Here is a 21560-nt window from a genome sequence, read left to right on the forward strand (position 1 = left end):
TTTAAGGGTTGTTTATATTTCACATCATTAATCAGAATCTGCAAAGTAACTCAAATAAATGTAGTGGAGTAAAAAATACCAGGTTGACCTCTGAATTGTAGTGGATTAGAATCACAAAATAACAATGAGCTGTGATGTGGGTATATTAATGCTGACCATTATGGACACAAGCAATTTTCCCCCATTTAGTAATTACATGTTTAAATGTAGTACGACACCAATGTGTTTCCCATCGCCTAACCCCCAGGGCTGCACACAGTTTAATACTGTCAACTTCTAATTTTGGGAAAAACAAAAACGTCTTTTAAAACTACAATTCCCAGTAGAGACATGCCATAGAAAACATGTTGCGAAACAAAATAGCCAGCATGTGTAGTTCTGGGGGGGCGTTCGAGTCCAGTTTTGAATAGTCTGCCGTGGTTTCGTTCCATTTCAAAGAGCTTGACGCTCGGCGTAACCTTGGCGCACTGCCACTCCAACATCCAATCCCAGAGCTTGAAGATTAATCACGGGGTTTGTCAACGGGACTGTAGTCCCAAACGATAGCTGGGGATTATGGGTAGTGTAGTGTCTTCGGCCATCCTAAACTGATTTTTTTTTCGGATATCATATCCATTAACAACACCACATCTGGCGTCACAGAGATCTTCTGTTACTGTCCTTTCTTCTTAGAGGAAGTACAGAAACACGTAACTCTGGATTTGTTTTAATGCTTGAGGTGCAATAAACAACACAGCAGCTTTTTGGCATGTTAAAACTATTATTTTCTGCCTCTCATGAGAGTAACAGCCGGCGAAATTACAGCCCCGCCTACTGATTTCAAATGTGTGCTCTAAAATGGTATTTATAAATGACTATTATCATTATTATAAGCAAGACAATAAATGGCAAAGATATGTAAAAAATAAACGTCTTTAAGATACGTTCATAAAAAACGTAACGTGGGAGAAAATAAGATTCTAGAAGATATGTAGAAAATAAACGTATTTGAGATACGTTCATAAAAAACGTAACGTGGGAGAAAATAAGAAGCTAAACGTAATTGAGAATGCAGTTTAGTTCTGTGGGAACGTAATTTTTAGGAGACAGGGTTGCACATACATTCTGACGAAAAATACAAATTATTATGAATACAAATATAATAAAAGAAGCCTCCCGTGAGTTACTACAAGCTATAAATTAGATTAAAAAAACTTTTTATAGAATAAAAAGCTCACTGCAGGACGTTGTAGAAATGCGTGTGTGCACCACGACAAAGGAGCCTCATTCACTTTACATTGGTGTTGTTTGCTGGTGCAGACCATAGACTGTATATAAAGGTGCAGACACGTAAATGTAGCAAAGTTCGTGACTCCACCACGCAATGCGGTGTTAAGGAGTCGTGGTGGAGTCACGCATTCTGGTGAGATCAGGTTGCCCGAAACGCACACACACACACACACACACACACACACACACACACACACACACACACACACACACACACACACACACACACACCTGCAGCCTGGCCGGGAGTTTGTGTGTGTGCTCAGGCTGAGTTCCGCGGTGTCTCGCTGTCTCGCCAACCCCACACCAGTGAGCCAGCTGTGTCCCGCTCCTCGCAGCAGCGAGCCTCACAACGTCCCGCCGAGTGTGTGTGAGGAAGTCCGCGGATTGGTCCAAATGTAACGGCTCCGCGGACGTTACGTTACGTCACTATACCCAAATACGTCACTATACCCAAGAAGTAAGCAATGGAAAAAGAGAAATCTCCAACGAGGCGTTCTGGGGCAGCATAGACAGGTCTTTTCTGTGTTAGAGTTTTACTCGCTACAGGGTGTGCTTTGAGGGTTTTTGACTCTGCAGACCGTTCACATGCATAAAAAGCTACATAACACACAAGGGGACGGGTAATAACCAGAAAAGCATGACATGGGACCTTTAATATCCATTTGATGGATTTATCTGACATTTGGTGCATACAGTAGGCTACATGAATGACTGAAATAACTTTGGTGAGGCTTCTTCTCGAGAACCATGTAATCTGTTATGACAGAAAAAAAAGCTACTGAGTTTTTTCTGTGTTTTTTGCTCATTAGAATATGTTAGCACCATAGACTGGTTATCACACTAACACCTACCTACACTAATGTCCAGCATGTTAGCATTAGCGTAGCATGTTTTTAGCATTATTCTCAAAGCACTTCCATTGTTTACTCTTATTTATAGATTTTATACTGGACATTATCAGCATTTAGGCAAATGTTAGCAGATTGGATATAACATTTGATATATTTGCACACAGTTATAGAGTGCAGTGCAATAATAAAGCTCTGTTAACAGTGTTTCTAAATGTCAGTGCAGTATTAAAAGCCAGAAGAGGGATGCAGACGAGCAGCCTCTTACCGGACTGCCGGTGCCCCTGGTATTTTTCCCAGAAGGCAACCGGCTGAGCTCATCTGCGACAGAGCACAGAGAGAGGGGGGGGGAGGGGGGGTGCGAATGGGGCGCAGGCGCGCGGTATTACGCACGCCCTTGTACTGAATATAATATTATACAGCTGGAGTGTGTTTATGGTTTGAAGAGCAGGTTCAAGGCTGGCTTCAAACCTTTATATACAGTCGATGCTTCAAACTCACACTATCACACACAAACACACACACACTAGCAGCCAAGGTGTGACCGTGAGGGGGGGATGAATGCGCGTGGGTTATTGCTCTTTTGAATTTGTGAGAGAGAGCGCGCGCGTGTGTCTGTGAATGAGGGCACAAGTGGCTTAGTGTAGACAATAGATGGGACTCGATCCTCAAAGTCAACTACAACCCCCGCGAACACACGCTCACCTCAAATAGAAAGCGAGGAAAAGGGGAAAGGGAGGGATGGGGGAGGAGGGGAGTCAGACAGAAACACAGAGGAGCGTCTCACCGGAGAAGCAGGAAATATTTCATAACAAGGTGATATCGCAGCCAGAGGTTTGGCAGAGCCTAGGTGATGCTTTACAGTCTATTGGTGATGCAGTGACAGCAGAGGTTCCACTAATGACGTATCTGTTTATAATTAAACGCGTTTAAATGGCAAAGCCGGGGCACATAAATAAAAACAAATAAATAAATAACTCCATCCTATAGCGTCATCCGCATTGAGGAGCCTCGTTCCTCTCCCTCCTTGCACCACCTTTAGGCTGAGGAACCAGCGGCAACAGTCAGTGGGAGATAACCGAGCATCCGGTTATAGCTTTCAAAATAACAGCTTTATATTGCAAACAAAAACATATTTTTTGGAGATAATAGGTTATGCATGCAGACCCTGGTGTGCTTGAGAAACCTCCACTGTCATGCCCTCTGTGTTGAATGATTGAATGCAATTGGATGCAAGATCGTCCTTTAAAATATTGAGATCAGCATTGTGATGCATTTTGCTGTATTTTGGTTGAGAAAATCTAACAGAAATCCATGTCATTCAATGCTGGATTACTCATTGAGCAATCCAGACAACATCCACAGTGGGATGACCCCCAGAAGCCCCATGTTCATTGTACAGCAATTGGTACGTTTTGTTTGTAGTCAGTTTCTTTGGGCAATATTCGAGTTGCTAAAGCAAAAATATCCACTCCTCAAAGCTTAAACATTAATGTTGTTAGCTGATTTTAAAGTGTTTTAATAGGGCCATGTAGCAAAATACTATTAATGGATTATCTATTTTACAAACTGTTAACACCTCCCTTTACATATTTACTGATACTTACTATGCATACACATTTCTGTTTACAGATTTTAGGTACAAACAGTTACATTTGTTTGTTAACTTGCAATACCTTATACTATTTCACTACTAAATATGTTTTAATTATTTTACACAGAATATGTATGTATTTATTTTACCTTGGACTTTTTATATTTCTCAGATTCCTATTTTGCTTTACTTAAAACATATATATTTTTATACATGGTTGTGGGAAGCCTGAGATCCAACATTTTGACTGCTTCTTTGTTATTGTTGTGACTATAACAATATTTTATTAGTTTAAATTTACCATGCAAATCTGAGTTGCTGTATATATGTCTTAAATACCACATGTAGTGCAGAGGAAGAAGAGCAGGGTTTATTTTTGCCTCCTGCTATGACTCAACTCCTAGAAACCAACACACACTTTTTAGTTTCTTTATCTCGTCTTATTTTGAAAGTCATGACGCCTAATTTCCTGTGTGTCTCTGACTCACTGCGTGCTTCTTGACGCAGCTCGCTGAGGCGCTGTAGGACGACCGGATAACGGGACCGAGAAGGGGGACAGGAGCAAAACGCGTCAGTCTGACAGACCTAGACGGGGTGCTATTGTATAACTCGGGCCTTCGGTCTTTTTAACTCAAGGCTTCCAGGAGGAGCGGCTACTTTCTGTCTATTTCTCCCCTATTTTCTTCCCCTCTCCCCGCGGAGGTAGAGCCGGAGCAGCAGCGGGGCTCGGTGTTGCATCGGCCGCTGGCGGAGGACCTGCACATGTCGGCGCGGTGAGGGAGCGTTTGTTTCCCCGCCCTGATACAGGAGGAGGAGGTTGTGTGGAAGAGGTTTAAACCGCAACATTATCCACCTCTGTGAGACAAAACAAATAAAAACACACAGCAGGTGCGGCCGCTGTAACGGTCGAAAGAGGATCCGTTGAAACGAGCGAGAAGGACAACAGTGATGCGGCAGCCGAGGTGGGCCCAGATTGATGATTTTATGATATCATCATCCACCGCCAGGACCGATCACTGATTGTATTGATAAGGAGCATCATCGAGGAGATTCAGCTATAAACTGACCCGGGGTCCGTTTGTTTGTTTTTGATCCGGATAAACAGGCAAGGTGCTTGATACAGTGATTTCTCAACAACAGGAGCTCAGTTAAAGAAATACATAGCCGAATTTAGGCCCATGACTTAGTCTGTGTGTGACGCCAATACAGCAGCAGAGAGGCGTGTGTGTGTGAGGGGAGGCGCGCCTGTCTGAGCATCATCTGGTAGCTGCACGGGCTACTCCTCCAAGGGGATGATAGACAAGCGATTTTACATCTGTGTGTGAAAAACCCGAAGAATCAGGCATGATGCTGCTGCCGTTTCCAGTGCGGCTCTGATAGACAGCGAGGCGCGCAGCACGGGACTGGACATCCAGAAAATCTCTCTCCTCACCTCTCCTCCGCCTCTGCACCTTCTCCCCCTGTATCTCTCCCCCTCTCCTCCTCCTTCCTTGAGCTTTTATCATTCTGATCAATTGATTATCCATCTGTGATTCAGATAGCCATCCACTCCTCACTTCTTTCACCCTTTCTCAAGTGTCCCCCGTTACGCGCACACACACACACACACACACACACACACACACACACACACACACACACACACACACACACACACACACACACACACACACACACACACACACACACACACACACACACACACACACACACACACACACACACACACACACACACACACACCAAGGCGCACAGGCCGCCGTCTACAGCCATCATGGAGACAACCAAGCTGCCTCCTTCCAGCCCGTCCTCGCCGACCACCAGCTTCTCGGTGCCGTCCGCGGAGAAGGTGGATGGTTTCCCGCGGAGGTCGATGCGCAGAGCCCGGCAGAGGAGGTCCCACAGCTCCTCCCAGTTCCGGTACCAGAGCTCCCAGGTGGAGCTCACCCCGCTGCCCCTGCTCAAAGGTGAGACACTCTCCACCAGCAACCAGGTCAATATGTCATAGTGATAAGGCCCCCAACAAGGTCACCATGCACTCACTGATTCCACTATCTTTATTGTTGAAACACCTTTACACTAAAGTGAAAGGCACCTCCTCGGGAGAAGGTGTGATGTATTGCTTTTTGTTATTGATAGGTGTCCATATTGTCCTTGTCCTGTCCATCCGGCAGAGGTGATGGCTTTTATTTATTACCTGATAAGATCCAATCCTGTTCTGGGTTCTTTTAAAGGTTGGTTGCTGGAAAATTCTCTTTAGGGCTCAAACTAATCATTATTTTCATGCATAATTATTAATTTGCTAATTCAATTACAAAGAAAGTGAAAGAAGTCCACCCCAGTTCCCCAAAGTCGAAGGTGATGTCTTCAGATATATTGTTTGTCTGCCCAACCCAAAATAATTTCAGTTACAATGATTCAAAAAACATTAAAACCTGTATTTGACAATATACCCAAATTGTTAACGGTTTTAAATTAGTCTACTACAAATCTCTTGGTCAAGGTTTTATTCTAAATGCATTATTTGCTTTAAACTTTTAAGCACATCTCTGGTAAACACAAGACTTAAAGTGGTTATTTTGCATCAATCGTTGAGGAGAACATCAGTTTAAAATCTTTCAATTAAATCAACTCAGATCGGTCGATTGACAATTTCTTTAGTCATTTAATGAATCAATGTCTGTCCATTTTCATATTTAGTGAGGATTTAATTACTGCTGAGGTAGAGATCAAATTGTATAAAACTACGAAATTATAGAAGGGACAAGAAATGAGCTATTCTTCCAATTTTCCTCATTTTTAGAAACAATTACTCTTTGAGCACCAGGAAAAGCGATATATTAATACCATGTATTATTATTATTCTAAATCATCGATTACAACTTTGCATTGTGATCTGGTTGAATATGAAAGTTAGTATGTTCATGTATAAAAAACATGCTTCAAACTGTGCTAGTTTAAAATGACATCAAGTTATGCAGAGTCACTAACAGACTCATTGAAACACCAACCATCAGCCTGTCTCTGGCTGGTTGATGTGGAAGTTGTAGAAGCATCTCCCCATTTTACGAGTTTCTCTATGACAGACCATTGCTGCCTCTATTAGACAAACCTCAAACTAAATACAAAATAATCAAGGAAATATACTTTAAGAAGTTGAGGCTATAAGATATTTCACACGGTAACCCTGCGCTACCTGCAGGTGTGCCATTGCTGAGCTGCTGTTACTACACAGAATCCACTTTGATCTGTGCTCATTCAATAACCTCTCAGAATGAGGGCAAGGCTTTCAGTTTCAAATATACCTTAGTGCTGTCTGCATTTCTTATAAATCTACCTGCTAGAAGTGATACAGTATGAACAGAAGTAAATCACAGAAAAGTAGGAGGCGTAAAATGCAACAATTTTAGTAGTCAATATAGGGCTATTCATTTACCAAAAATACAACAAGTTTCCTTTTCCAGCTGCTAACACTTGAGGATTTGCTGGTTTGTCCCTGTTGAATATGGTTTAAAACTATAATATCTTTGGGTTTCTGTATGGTTGTTTGACAACACAAGACATTTCATTCAAGATGTCATCTGGACTCTGGGCACTTGGGTTGCGCAATTTTCACCCTTTTCTGACCTTTTTAGACACTAAATTATTAATCAAACAAAAAGAGAATAACAGCTGAATCCATAATCCAAAGTAGAAGGGCACTCTGTGAGCACAGACCTCCACCAAGGCCCAGTGCATCTCGCAATGTTAACGAAAGTAGAACTACTTTGTTTATCTTCCCTGTAATTGGGATTTGTTCCAGAGCTTTTCCTTGTTCCCATGATGGTCAGTTTTCTTAAAGTAAAAGGTATATTTTGTAAAAGTTAGTTCCACCTCTGGAGGAATGTGCTTCTGTTTGTTGGGTTGTGGACAAAGTACTCAGATCTTAATTAAGTCAAAGTAGTAATACCGCAGTCTAGAAAAAGTCTGTCACAAGTAAAAGTCCTGCTGCAACAAGTATTAGCATCGAAATTGAAGTACAAAAGTACTCATTCTGCTCCTCTCAAGAATATATATAACATTATTAAATGATGATTATTGATGCACTTTAATGTTGCAGCGGGTGAAGAAGGAGGTTATCTTTAAGTCGAGTAGAAGTATAAAGCGGGAGGAGATGGAAATACTCAAGTGTAATATAAATATTTAAAAGTGCAGTACTAAAGTTACTTAGATACTCAACTTTTTATCATTCTCTCGATTTAACCCTTAAAACACATTTTCTTGCTAGTGTTTAGACATTGTTTACACAGAGAAATCAATATTTTTGTACCTTCTTCTTATGGTTCACACAGCAAACAAGACATGCCTTCCCCATTTCTATTATTCTCTCTGTTGTATTGCTATATATTTCTTCTATCCGTCTCTTTCTTTGTGACCCGTGGGCCTTACATTGTGAGTCTTCACACATGCCTCTTTAAAAGGTTACTCCCTCTTTCATGTAGCTTGCAATCTCGTCCCATTAACCCTCCATGAATAGGAGACCTTTCTGCTTTTAGAGATGGTACGAGGTGCGTGTATGTGTCTTTACACCTCATTTCACTGGCTTCCACTTCCTGTGAGGCGCGTGATCGAGGGGCGTGTGCAGCATGATGATGGAGGGTTTTCATTGCATCTTTACAGCACCTTTGCTTCCGACCTCTCTGTGGATGGATAGAAGTCCCAGTTATCAAATGGCTGCTGCACCGCTGCGGCACTGATTCTGGATCCCCCAGAGAAGCTGGTAGTAAGATCCTGCAGCACGGAGCAGGAGAAAAGCCTGCTGAGGGGAAGTCTGCAACGGGCAGTATGTAGGCCAAGTGTAGGCAGACTTGTGGGTGTTTTACCCTCCATGGAATCCCTTTCCCATCGTTTATTTGAACTGCTCCTCCTATTAGCATTGGCAGATCTCTTTCACTTTCAGCCCTGAGCAAAGCTTCTGTCTTGATTGCATCTTCCGGCTGAATATGAAACATAAAAGTTTAGACAGAGTTATAAGAAGGAAAAAGATTAAAAAAAGATAAATGTGGAAAATGACATAGTCATCACTTTAAAACTTTCAAAAAAGAGCCACTAGTGATAAGCATTGCCTTTTTATGTAAAATTATAGTTGTGTGATGTTGTATTATTGAAAAATAGGCAACAGTAACAATGCTTTGACAGAAGGAAAAGCATACAAATACAAACAGTAAACACCAAGTTTTAAATGTGAGTCTCAGAAAAAGCAAGAACTCTATATTTTGGACCAATTTTCAACAGTCACAACAGGAGGGAATTCATCAGAGAGGAGGCAGACATACTGATTCCTTGCCTCAATCGATCCAAATGCAATGCAGTCACAGCCTGCATCTCTGTCATCAGTAGTGTGTGAAATATATTACCCAGAAAACGTGTTGTTTTCTGCAAACTTACTAAAGAAAAATGTAGGGAGTTCTGTATACGCAGTCTGGTATCATGTAAACATTTATAATGCTTGATCTGGCTGTTGTGTTTATATTGCATCGTCATCCCAATGATGTTCTGTTTTGGTTGTATAGCTGTTGCTGTTAAGTTGCTTCTTCTTTGTGTGCGGTAAGCGGGAGAGCAGACTGATTTTTGTTTGCTGTACAGAATGTTGTTTTTGAAAGGCTTAACGCCAACTAATATGGATTGAAGCAGAATATTTTGTTGGATAATTTTTTTTTGCAATATATACATTTTAGCTACACTTTTCATCATTGTCAGCTACATATGAATTATCCGTAGTAGTGTTTAATACAACAAAACAAGGAACAGACACTTCAGCAGTATGAGTACACGAGGCAGGTTTATAGAAGTTTGGCAGAACAAAAAACATGTCAATTAATTAGTCATCATCACCTCTCAAAATGCAGCTTGAACACTAAACCGAACAATAAAAGAGCAGGAGCGACGGTCAAGGCAGCCAATTAAACGGACAAAAAGGGTGAAGGAGAAAGGGTCCATTTAATCCCTTTTACAGTGTTCTCATGTTGGCCACAGGCCTGCAGCAAACACATGCATCCCTTTCTGTACACTGTGTTCTTGGACCTGTACTGTACTGCGGTGGAGAGTTTATACAGTTTATATAATGGATATATTTGGAAATACTTGTTTTATACACAGAATTCTTAAGTTTTTCCTTCAAGGTCTATTTCATAAAAACACAGCCCCAAATCTAGTTAAAGCCAACCCTACCTCGTCTTTCAGTTGGCGTTTTGTGTTGTTAACTCTCAACAAATTGATCATTCCCTTTACCACCATTAGCAGTCGCTCTGTTTTAAGTGTTTTCCCCTGTTTTTCCTCTGTCTAAATGTTTCACATTTCTAAATGGAGCTTTAATGTAAGTACTGCTGAATGTTTTTAGACAGGGCCCCAAAAGAGATGATGATTGAGTCACACAGAGGCACCAGGGCTCTATAAACTTATCTGGAACAGAGGCAAATTAAAATGTTCAGTGTCACACAGTTACAAAACCACCAGATCTGTATGTCTGTCTGTCTTTCTGTCTGTCCAGCAAGTTAGCGAGTTAGCTAAACAACAAGTTAGCTAAACAACAAGTTAGCTAAACAACAAGTTAGCTTAACGGCGAGTTAGCTAAACAGCAAGTTAGCTAAACCAGCGGTCCCCAACCTTTTTTGCGCCACGGACCGGCTTAATGTCAGACACATTTTCACGGACCGGCCTTTAAGGTGTGGCGGATAAATACAACAAAATAAAATGACAAGACCATGGTATTTTGTAAATATAATAATAAAAAGCCTGAATCCACTGTGTACTTGTATGTAACTTTATTAGCAGCGTCCTCCTGACATTTTTTTGTTTTTTGCGTCCTCCTGACATCCACCAACAACAATAATAATAACATAATAATAACAATAACAACCTCTCTGCCTCGCGCTCTCTGGTCGCTTTGGTAACACTTAAACATACCTTCAAAATACAACATAAAACATATGAAGTTCATGAAAAATACAACTCACCATAACGCTAAATTAATGAGAGCCCTGAGCTTGTTTCTCTGCAATGAGACGGTCCCATCTCGGGGTGATGGGAGACAAAGACACCCGGAGTGTGTTGCTTATGTCCAGTCTATTTCGTGATTTTGTTTTGGTTGCTGTGACTGCAGAAAACCCCGCTTCACACAGATATGATGTCGGAAATGGCAACAGGGTTTTCAGAGCTGCTGTGGCAATCTCGGGGTATTCTGCCATGACTTTTATCCAGAATACCGGCAGAGTTGATGTCTCGAACATCCTTTTCAGGCCGCCGTCATTTGCGATCTCCAGCAGCTGATCTTCTTCTTGCGCGGACATGCTGGATTCGCCCGGTTTGTTAGGGAAACTGTGCTACCCCTAGAATCGGGTCTCATCGTCTTCATTAGTGTATAAAGTTCTTAAAGATTAGACAATAACATTATTGTTGGTCGTATTGTAACAGTTTGAAGCGGAAGGATACGAGTGTTCAAAAAAGGCAGTACCGTTGAAGTTCTGAAACTAGCGATTCTCTAAGTGCTGGAGTTGAAGTGAAGTTGCTCGGTTGTTAATGGTTGCAATCCCCCAAGAGGAAATGGACAAGACGTAAACGTAAAATGAGCAGCAATAGACTGGTCGATGTTGAGAGCATCATGATGAGTGACGCAAAGACCGTAGGGAGCTTTCGCAAAACCTCCAACTGATGGAGCCACTTCGCCTCAACAAACCGATAGGACAGGCGTCGTCGTCTTTCGTAAGAAGTTTACAAACTTACTTAGATCACCCAGAAACAGTGGCAGCTAAAAGAGAATTCTGATTACGAGTTGCGAGAGACTCAATCGGTGCCATGTCCTTTATACCTAGAGGGGGGGAAAGCCACTTTTTTGTAGCCCCATGACGAAACGGGCAATAAATCGTCTTTATCAAGGTGAGCAAGTGTATGCACAGCAAATGGAAGACTCGGTACGCGCACCGACTACTGCTGTGCAGTTCTGCTTAATTGCAGAAGAAGAAAAAGAGTTGAGAATACAGCCTTTTTACGTCGCTAATACGTCGCAGGAAAACTTATTGCTATACGCCTGATAGTTTGTAGACACGGATCCAACGACTTGGCAATAGCGACATGGTCAAGACGCAACTGTAGTCCTCAGTACTCTAACAGACGGTGCCTAATTTTTCTATCTGTGCATTCACTTAACATTACGACAAAGGTTACAGCAGGAAACATTTACTAAAGAGTATTAGTACTCGGTCTATTTGGCGGACAAGACACAAACGACTAAAGATACTCGGTTCTCCTATCCAAACGCACGATCAGGACGATATAAGTCGCACGCTACGACACTAGAATAGTGTACCATTGGCGACAACGCAACACACATGACACTTAAGAGGAGCTGAACGATAACGCCAGGATGAGTCAGGCTATACTCCTGTGGTTGCCAGTATTTCTCTACCATTAGTAGGTTTAGGACTGCTTACCAACGTCACTTGTCGCACTTGTTGACGTAAAGTGTTACAGATGACGTCTCTCCTCTAGCTAGACGGAATTAGGAGAGGATTTTTCCTGTTTAGAGTTTCAACACAAGTTTAGCCGTAGGCTAAACTCTCGGCGCATCAATTATATCACAACATGGATACCTTAAGAGCTTCGAAAATCAGATGGTGAATGTGACCGATATCAAGTGATATCCATTTGGATAGAAACCTGCGACTGTGATATTACGAATGTCACGTAGTATGTTAAAGTTAGACTTAACCGAGATCATTTTGTCTTTTTGTAAGTTATCAGAACTTCAAGCCTATGTAACTGTCTAGTTATGAGTCGGGTCCGAAATAGTAATGTGTACCTTGTTGTCTAATTCTTAAAAAGGGTAAAATCGTGCGACATCGAATGGACTCATTACGTCAACGACCTTGACAGTAACACCTCTGACTCTGTCTGTCTCCAGAGTCAGGCAATTGGCTAATGTGATACGTCTTGCACGTCAGAAGGAACGAAATGGCCATTGCTTTTCGTCCCTCACGAACGTCTACACCGCTGGCTGTCACGAATAGTGTTAAAAACGGAATAGTTGTAATGGTACCGACATAGTGTATTTTGGTTGACTTCGTCTACGTAATTCGGATTCCACGTTGAGCTCTGCTATAGTAATAGACACTGCAAGACATAGGTGATATCGTCGCCAGGGTTGGAAAAAACGCGGGTGCCTGGCCGAATTACAGTCTGTTTAACAAAGGCCTGGCCGGAAATTCCACACCGCCTATTTATGTTGTTTTTTTTTACTGTCTGGTACCATTAAAAACATTATATTATTATTTTTTCGGACTTAGGTGACACAGAACATACATTGGAAATAATCGTTCGCAGGAGGACTGTAAAAAAAGAAAAAAACGCAGGAGCGACTGTAGTGGTTGTTGTTATTATTATTGTATTTATTGTTATTGTTGGGAGAGACGGAGCGCGAGAGACCAGCGAAACCTTGTGAATTGGTATGAAGTATGTTTATGTTTGTATGTAAGTTTTTTGTTGTATTGTATACTTCAAGTACTTTTTATGTTGAGTGGTATTGCGATTTAATTACTCTCGACTCGAACAAAGAGACGTTATCTGCAGGGTAGAGCCCCACTACCTCTGTCTTCTGTGGGCCTCACACAACGAATACAGGTCAGGATAAAGCACTAAGAACAAAACCAACGACACTGACGTCTTATGGGCCGAAGTGTGTCTATACTACAGCCTTTACCGTTGTCCAAAAGTCTCGACGACCCGTTAGAGCCCATAAGACGGTACTGAAAATAGGTCTTATGGCCGTCTCAACTACAGCGTCTTGTAGGAAAAGTTCCGGCGCAGTAAACGCTAGAGGTCCGTCGACTAGAGAGAAGAACGCGCCTGTACGACCTAAGTCGCGGCCAAACGAAACTGTAAACCAGCCCTAGGTATAGGAAAAGCAAAGCACCCCAGAAAGACGCTAACCTTCATCGCGGAGCTTGAGAAAACTTTCGCTTCTGTCCACTAGCACGTGGTCGACCCTCTTACTGACGAGGCCGACTCAGAGTGAGGTTTTAGGGGCGGTTACAAACTTGTACAGTTTATACGGAGACAATGGTGCAGAAAGGTGTCGTGTAGGTCAAACCGAAATTTACGTCGATGAAATAGACGTTGAACTTTCTGACAACCGTAAGAAGTGGGGACTTCTCTGTCTAACTCAATAACTCGACGATTTATACAGCGTGTTCATTCGTCAAACGCTGGGGTGTGGAGGGCACGAGGTCGCAGTGTAGAAAGAAGGTGATTTTTTAAACTGCCTCGTGAGTATTATAGTATGTGTACGGACGCGGGGTCGGGAGTAGGAGGTGGGAGCCATCTATTGGTAGAATGAAACACATATTGTCTTCCGCAGACACGACGGCGCAAGTATGAGGAGTGGTTTCATACGAGCTTATCCGCAGCTCAATTCACGCACATCGAAACTACACAACTATTTGGAATGTTGTAGTACAGTTGAATGCGACACTTCAAGGCCACCGTAAAAGCCGAGCGGTCTTAGAGAGACAGCATAGTGTGTTAAATCTCGTGTAAGTCCACGTTAGGAGGAATTTAGGCTCATCAATTGGGTCTGTCGGCATGGCCAGTACCGTCGTCGGAGGCAGGGCACGTATACGCTGTGTTTTTCTGTAAATTCATAAAGGACTATCATTAATAGGGCTCGCAGAATTTATCAAGACTGGCAGACACTAAAACCACAGTGCTATCACTGTTGTTGTGTAGGAGGACTGGGTAGAGAGGAGCTATTTCGATAGCGTGCTATTGTGTACAGTCATACGGGACAACAAGTGTAGACAATGGAGCAGTTGGACGTCACTTATGTGCCAGCGCCATGAGTGTAGGAGAGTTCGATCTTTCTACTCAGTGTTCAGGAAACCTTTAAAGGAGCTAGCGGCCCTCTTCCCGGTCACTCCTCTGTCCTTCTCGTCGGAATAGGGGTGGTTCTTTTTCATCGTGACGTTTTCTGTCATGGTCCTCTTGAATGAATTGTTATACCAAAAATCGGATGTCCACTAAGCGATCGTGGTTCAGGCGACACGATAGTTCACGTGAACGCGAGAGTTACTCCGTTACTCGGGATTTTTGACGAAGACGGTGAATCTCTGAACGTGGGACGAAATTTTTTGTCGGAAACCTCATGAAACTTTCTTTTTTCGTCCTTGTTCTTCCTGTCTTCGTTAATGACTCCCGAGACGTTGTTGTACGTTCACGTGACTCTCGTAGGATGAACCACCGATTGGCTTATCGATTCCATTTTTTGGTAAGTGCTAACCACTTCTTAACTAAGAAGGCCGATGATTTCTGTAAACGCCACTTGAAAACCCCCTCCGACGCCAATTTTTCTATCGTGTCCAGGAGACAGTCGATCGTGGCAGTGCGCCGCGTAGCTCCTTTATCGTCTCCTGTAACTCTGTGTCAACAACCTCTCCTAATTATGTAGTGGCACCATGCGTGACGTCCAACTGCTCAGTTGTCTACACCCTGTTGTCCCGTTATGACGAACAAATACACGCTATGGAAATAGTCCTCCTACACGTACTCCTACACAACACACGTGATAGCAACTGTTGGTTTTGGTGTCGGCGTCTTGATAAATTCTGCGACCTATTAATGCATAGTCCTTTTGAATTTACCAGAAAAACACAGCCGTATACGTGTCTGCCTCGACGACGGTACTGGCTGCCGACAGACCAAATTGATGAGCCTAATTCCTCCAACGTGGACTTACACTTAGATGTGTAACACAGTATGTGTCTCTCTACGACCGCTCGGCTTTTTACGGTGGCCTTGAAGTGTCGCATAACTTACTACAACAATTTCAATAGTTGGTGTAGTTTCGTGTGCGTGAATTGAGTGCGGATAAGCTCGTTGAAACACTCCTCTACTTGCGCCTCGTGTCTGCGGAAGACAATATGTGTCTTTATTCTACCAATAGGGCTCCCTCTAGCGACCGGTCTCACATACTTAATGCTCTCGGCGACGTTTCTAAAGAGAATCTTTTTTTCAGTGGCGACCGTCGTGTAAAGTCACTACTCCTCACCCAGCGTTTTGACCGAATGAACACGCTGTATAAATCGGTCGAGTTACTTGAGTTAGACAGAGAAGTCCCCTTTTACTGTTGTCAGAAGTTCAACCGTCTATTTCATCGACGTAAATTTCGGTTTGACCTAAACACCTCTGCTGCACACCTTGTCTCCGTATAAACTGTACAAAGTTGTAACCGCCCCTAAAACCTCCTCTGAGTCGGCCTCGTCAGTAAGAGGGTCGACCACGTGCTAGTGGACAGAAGCGAAGTTTTCTCAAGCTCGCGATGAAGGGTTGGCGTTTTCTGGGTGCTTGACTTTTCCTTACCTAGGCGCNTAACGGGGAGAATTCGGAGAATTTTTCAAAATAAAAGATTGTTCAGACTCGAATAATAAATAAAACGGAAATAATGAAAGTTATTTATTCTTTCTGTGCGGCCCGGTACTTAACGACCCACGGACCGGTACCGGTCCGGGGCCCGGGGGTTGGGGACCACTGAGCTAAACAACAAGTTAGCTAAACAGTGAGTTAGCTAAACAAGTTAGCTAAACTGTGAGTCAGCTAAACAGCAAGTTAGCTAAAGATCAATTTAGCTTTAAAGCAAATTTAGTAAAAAAAACACAACCTTAGTTTAAGACTGTTGCCATGGAATGCTCTTAACATCCCGATAGCAATGAATATATGAAACGCTTTGACAATAAATACATAGAAAATGTCATCTGTGGAAGCCGTGGTGCTGTAAAAAGCACAACCAATCATCTGAGCCGGCCCGGCTAAAATAACTGGATGGCCTACCTGCCTGTCAGTCTGTGCACAAATTTATCTCGTGCCCTCATTGTTCATGTGCACGTTCGTGTGTGTTGGAGGAGGGGCTCTGTAAGGAAGTGGCAAATTTTTTCCGGCTGCTTGGTTTCAAATTCTAGCGCACACACAAGTAACCAAAATAAATGGGATAAAATCCCGCCATGATACCAGCCTTCTGTTATAATGACATGAATTTGCCAGGCTGGTGTAACATCTAGTATGTCTCATAGTTTCTTGTCAGTGTTTGAGAGGTTAGTTGAAAATGTAAAAAGGTTAAAAATGACTAGTTAACCCAAAACAGCAACCAAATAAATGTTAGATTCTACACATCATCTCTTTATAATTGATTCAGATATTACGCCTTTGGAATCATTAAGTGTGTCAATAAATTACCGATTTTAACTAACTGGGGTAGTGGTGGTCTAATGGATAGTGAGGTGGGCTGAAGATTGGAAGGTTCAAATCCCGCCTGGAACACCACCACACACTGTGCCCTTGAGTAAGGCACTTAGTTACTCCAGGGAGAATGTCCCTGTAATTGGTCATTGTAAGTCTTTGGATAAAAGCATCAGCTAAATGAAATGTAATGTAACTCAAAGATATCAAATTCATTGATTATGTAATTTGAATACTTAACTAGTCACAGCCCAAAAATCATTATTGTTAGCTTTAGAGTGGATTATTATTGGTCTTTGGCTTTTTCCCGGTTCTCCTCCTCCATGTCTTCCGATACACTGCAGCTCTGTCTCAGGCTGATCGCTCAGCGCTCCTCCCCAGCTGCGAGGCTCTCCCCTGGGGCTGCAGACACCAGTTAGGCTCTCCCGTCATGGAGGCTGTACTGTCGTCGCTGGCAGGCTAACAGACTAAGGTCACATTCATTCCCATACATCTCACAACACATAAACAAAATCATCTTATACACCAAAGACCGTTAGCAAAGAAGAGGTGATTATTGTAAAATACGATTCTAAAAAAACAGAGATTGAACTAACAAAAGAGGCAGCACTATATTCCTTTCTTTTGACCTTGAGATATGCTCCGTTTCAAGCCCACTTGTAGTGAATTTGAAGACTGCTCCACCTCTTCCTCTACTGTCCTCTCCCTCTATGTGTTAAATTGCAATTCTTATCTGTACACTGTGAATCACACATTATATATGCACTCAGCATGCGCCACAATCTGTACGCGATCTTCTTCGCTAGACCACTGGGCTGGCATTTTGATTTGACTTACAGTAGCTATGAGTCATCCAGGTGAAAATACGCTCTACACAGTGTGACTCTCTGTGAAAAAGTAGCCACTGGAGGAATACATGCACTTCATCAGCAAGGACAGAAACTTCCCCGCCTCAGGCAGAAGTAACTCACTGGATGCTTGTGTCACAGTGGGAACATCGTTATCGTAGTGAAAGACTATGAATAGAAACACTGTGATTGAAAGTCCATTCACTGAAGTTAGTAGTATCATGCATAGTAATGTAACTGCGAATAGAATTGTGATCTGTGTTAAATCAGCACGATTAGTTATGTAGGTTGAGAATAGGTTTGACATTGCAGTAGGTCAGTGATTCTATTCTGAGCGAGGATGAAGTCTTACCGATGCACCAAGTATTCATTAAGAGCCGAGTTTGTGTTTGTGTAAAGCTGGTATGTATGCAGAGTGATCATGGGACACTTTCTGCTCTATCTTGAGATCTTGGGGAACAGTGTTGCTGCCAGCAGCTACCTCAGCAGGAGCTCAGAGAGAAACACACAAAACAGACTTTCTGCTCGTCTCTGCCCAGCGGCACATTCTACCATCCCTCGCCTTGCATTGCATTTGTGATTTCAGTCAAATGTACCACGAGGCTGACATGACACATGATGCAATGTTTTAGAAAGCTTTTGCTAAGATTTATAAAAAGAGACAATGGGTCTCATTTTGTACATTTTAAATTAGGGCAGTATCAAACGTGGATCTTTAGTCACAAGATGATCATACTAAAATTATTTCTGTAAACTGTGTCAGTGGAGGCTCTAGTTTTCTCTACTTACTCAAAGTCTATCATCTGATCAGGAGAATTGAAGGCAAAAAAAATGAAATAGTCCAGTTTATTTTCCATTTTCCTTTTTCTTACCTCAGCTGTTTGAACCGTGGTGTTGAATTTCTTCTCATCAAAAATTGATACCTCGTTGTTTATTATCATCTACCACATCAACGTGAAAGCAGGAGAGCAGCAGGCTAATTGCTTTAAAAAAAAATGAATCCACATGCTCGGCTCCAGCTCGTCATCTGGCTGCTGAATCCTCAGAAACAGAAAAGTCGTTAACACTAGAGCACTCACATCAAGTAATTGAAAGACGTTTTGTGCAAACACCCTTCTGCTTGCAAACTTTTACAGCATTTATTAGATTGGATTCAAATTTGGGCAAAAGCCAAAAGGACTGAGTTTTTGGGAGCATACTCTACCTATTTAACAGCATTTCTAATGGCTCTTTATCCATGAAATAACAAATATTGATAAAAAAATAGCGATGCATGATACTTACTTTCTGCACTTGATGTTTCAATTAAGCCCAGGAACAGAGCCAGGGACCTTGGCCATTGCCCAAACAGTGGAATTACAACTTACAACTACCAGCACGTAATGCCGTTGAGCCAAGACTTTTCCCCATTGAAGTACATTGGGAAAGACACATCTGTAAGTCAGCAGATCATTTCTCTCCAGTAAAAATCAACATAATAGAACAAACTTGAATTGCCCTTATTTAGAATCCTTAAGGTCATAAAAGAACAGTTCACCAATGCTTGAATCCAGAGTTATTTTTGTGCTATCTTTCTTGTGAACAACCCGAGAGAGTAAGTTGGATATCACCAAAAGACAGACTAATTAAAACGTTATACTCTATAATTCAAGCTACACTGAGCAACTTTCCTAGGAATGAATGAGAGCCCGCCTCCAACGCAGTATCCAGTTCTCTTTATAGATCCATGGTTTCAATCAGACGCTGGCTGCCAGCAGAAGTGGCTTTTCAAAGGGCTGCTGATTGGCTTCGAATAACTGTGTGAAGCCCTAAAGGATGTTGTGTGAGCTTAGAGAGAGTGTTAAATCTCCCGTACCTGCACGAAAGCCTTCCTGTTGGTTGGCGTTACCATTAAAGTGTCTCTAAAAGAACACACTGTAGATATAAGAAGAGCACTACAGACAATGTAATTCAATCTGTCTTTGTTGCACAGAGGAACAGATGGCGAGTTGAACCAGAGTGAGATAACAGGAAGAATTTAATGTTGTTAGACATTTTAGGTATAATAGTAAAGTGATGCATCAGTTGATGTGCTCATAGCTAAAGTCTGAAAGAATGATCCGTGTTGCAGAGCAAGTGTGCAATCTTTTTGCATCTAAACATCGGATGATGCTTTCGGCCCACTGGATGTTGTTTAACGGGTCAGAGTTTGCTTTCACAAGCCTTCTGTTTCAATGGAACGAGAGGAAATGCATTTAAAATGCTCCCGCTGCTGTCTGTGAAAGAACAAAAATACACTGCCGCTTGTGTTTCATAATCTACTCAGAAATGGGCCATTTTCACAGCTAACAATGAAAGGATTAGAAGGAAAACATGCCGTCAAACATTCCCGTTATAAAATCTTAAAGACCATCTCATGAAATAAAACAGGGAAGAGAACCATTTTAAGAACGTGCTTTGCCATGCATTGTACAGGCTCAAAAAGACTCTTTTAGTAAGCTTTTAAATAAAAAATGATCTATTTGTAGTGGAATAAATGCAAGATTGTAATGTGTGACTACTTCACACATTCTTTCATTTATTGTTACTTCATTGAATAAGACTATTTCTTTGAATTTGAATAAAAATCCTATTAGATTTTCACTTCGCTGTGAAGGACTGGTCACACAAACCTTTGAGAGAGGAACCTTTACCATTGAAATATTAGGGCTGTTCATTTTTCAATTTAGTTTGGAGTCGGATAGTAAAATAATTTCAATTTTTGCCTGGTCGTAGTCAGGGTCATCCTGAACAGGATATTGAAATTTCAACGACTGAAGGAACATTTATTTTTTTATTTTATCTATGAGAGTTTAAATAAGGGACGTTTTCAATGTCTTACGATATATTTTCAGTTGACTTCCCTTGTAAACCAATATGAAATGAATTGTTATTGTGAGAGTCATTTTAAGCAGATATCCGTTGTGCTCCTCTACAATTCTACTATGAAAACCTTTTTTTATCCTCTTCTTTGCTGACAGCTTTATTTGATATGTAGAATATTATTGTTGGCAGCCATTGAAATGTCCTAAGCAGAATCTAAAGCTAAACATGGAGGCTTTGTAGCTAGTAGCTATACAACCTTTTGTTATAACAGGCTATACTGTAGTTAAATTAAAAAGGGTTGAGTCCTTGAAAACAGTGGAGTAACATGATGGTAAAAGTGAAGAAAGAAATGCAGACAGAAATGACAACTATCGGATAGTGGTACAGTAACCAGAATCCCCCAGTATTGGTCATTATACTACAACATTCACACCATAATATTACACCATAATCAACTGGCAGTACTAGACTTTTCCCAATATGTTTATTGGCATTTTCATATATTAGACCACACAAACATGTACACACACACACACACACACCCTCAACTTGCACTAGTATTAAATGACATTCATATTAAATAAATTAAATAGAAACACTTCACATATTTCCTTTCGGAGGCAGTTCATTCCCATCCTCATAATTTTCTGAACAAAGCTGAACAAAGTCTAGAGTCTAGACCAACACTACTCGAAAGCTCCTTCATCCAAATCTTCAGTGATAGAGCCTCCACATTTTTCCAACACAGAGCGATAGCCCTCCTGGCTTGAAGTCTAAAGTCCAAACGTTTGGTCTGTTTATTTGCCTGTTGAAAGTCCTTTGGATATATTCCAAGTACACAACGTTTGACGTTCAAAGAGACATTGATGCTAAACATCTCTGACAGACACCTAA

At 41.8% G+C, this 21560-nt stretch overlaps 1 protein-coding gene across 1 annotated transcript in view; it reads left to right on the plus strand.

Moving 5' to 3' along the window:
* Window positions 1-5400: 5400 nt before the first annotated feature.
* Window positions 5401-21560, plus strand: part of ppp2r5b (protein phosphatase 2, regulatory subunit B', beta) — a 45571-nt gene continuing 29411 nt past the window's right edge. The window contains exon 1 of the mRNA XM_010774355.1: window positions 5401-5681. Coding sequence (XP_010772657.1) covers window positions 5489-5681 — 193 coding nt within the window. The 5' untranslated portion in view covers window positions 5401-5488. The remainder of the gene's footprint in view (window positions 5682-21560) is intronic.

Source organism: Notothenia coriiceps, unplaced genomic scaffold, assembly GCF_000735185.1.
Source record: "Notothenia coriiceps isolate Sejong01 unplaced genomic scaffold, NC01 NC01_scaffold00013906, whole genome shotgun sequence".
Classification (NCBI taxonomy): domain Eukaryota; kingdom Metazoa; phylum Chordata; class Actinopteri; order Perciformes; family Nototheniidae; genus Notothenia; species Notothenia coriiceps.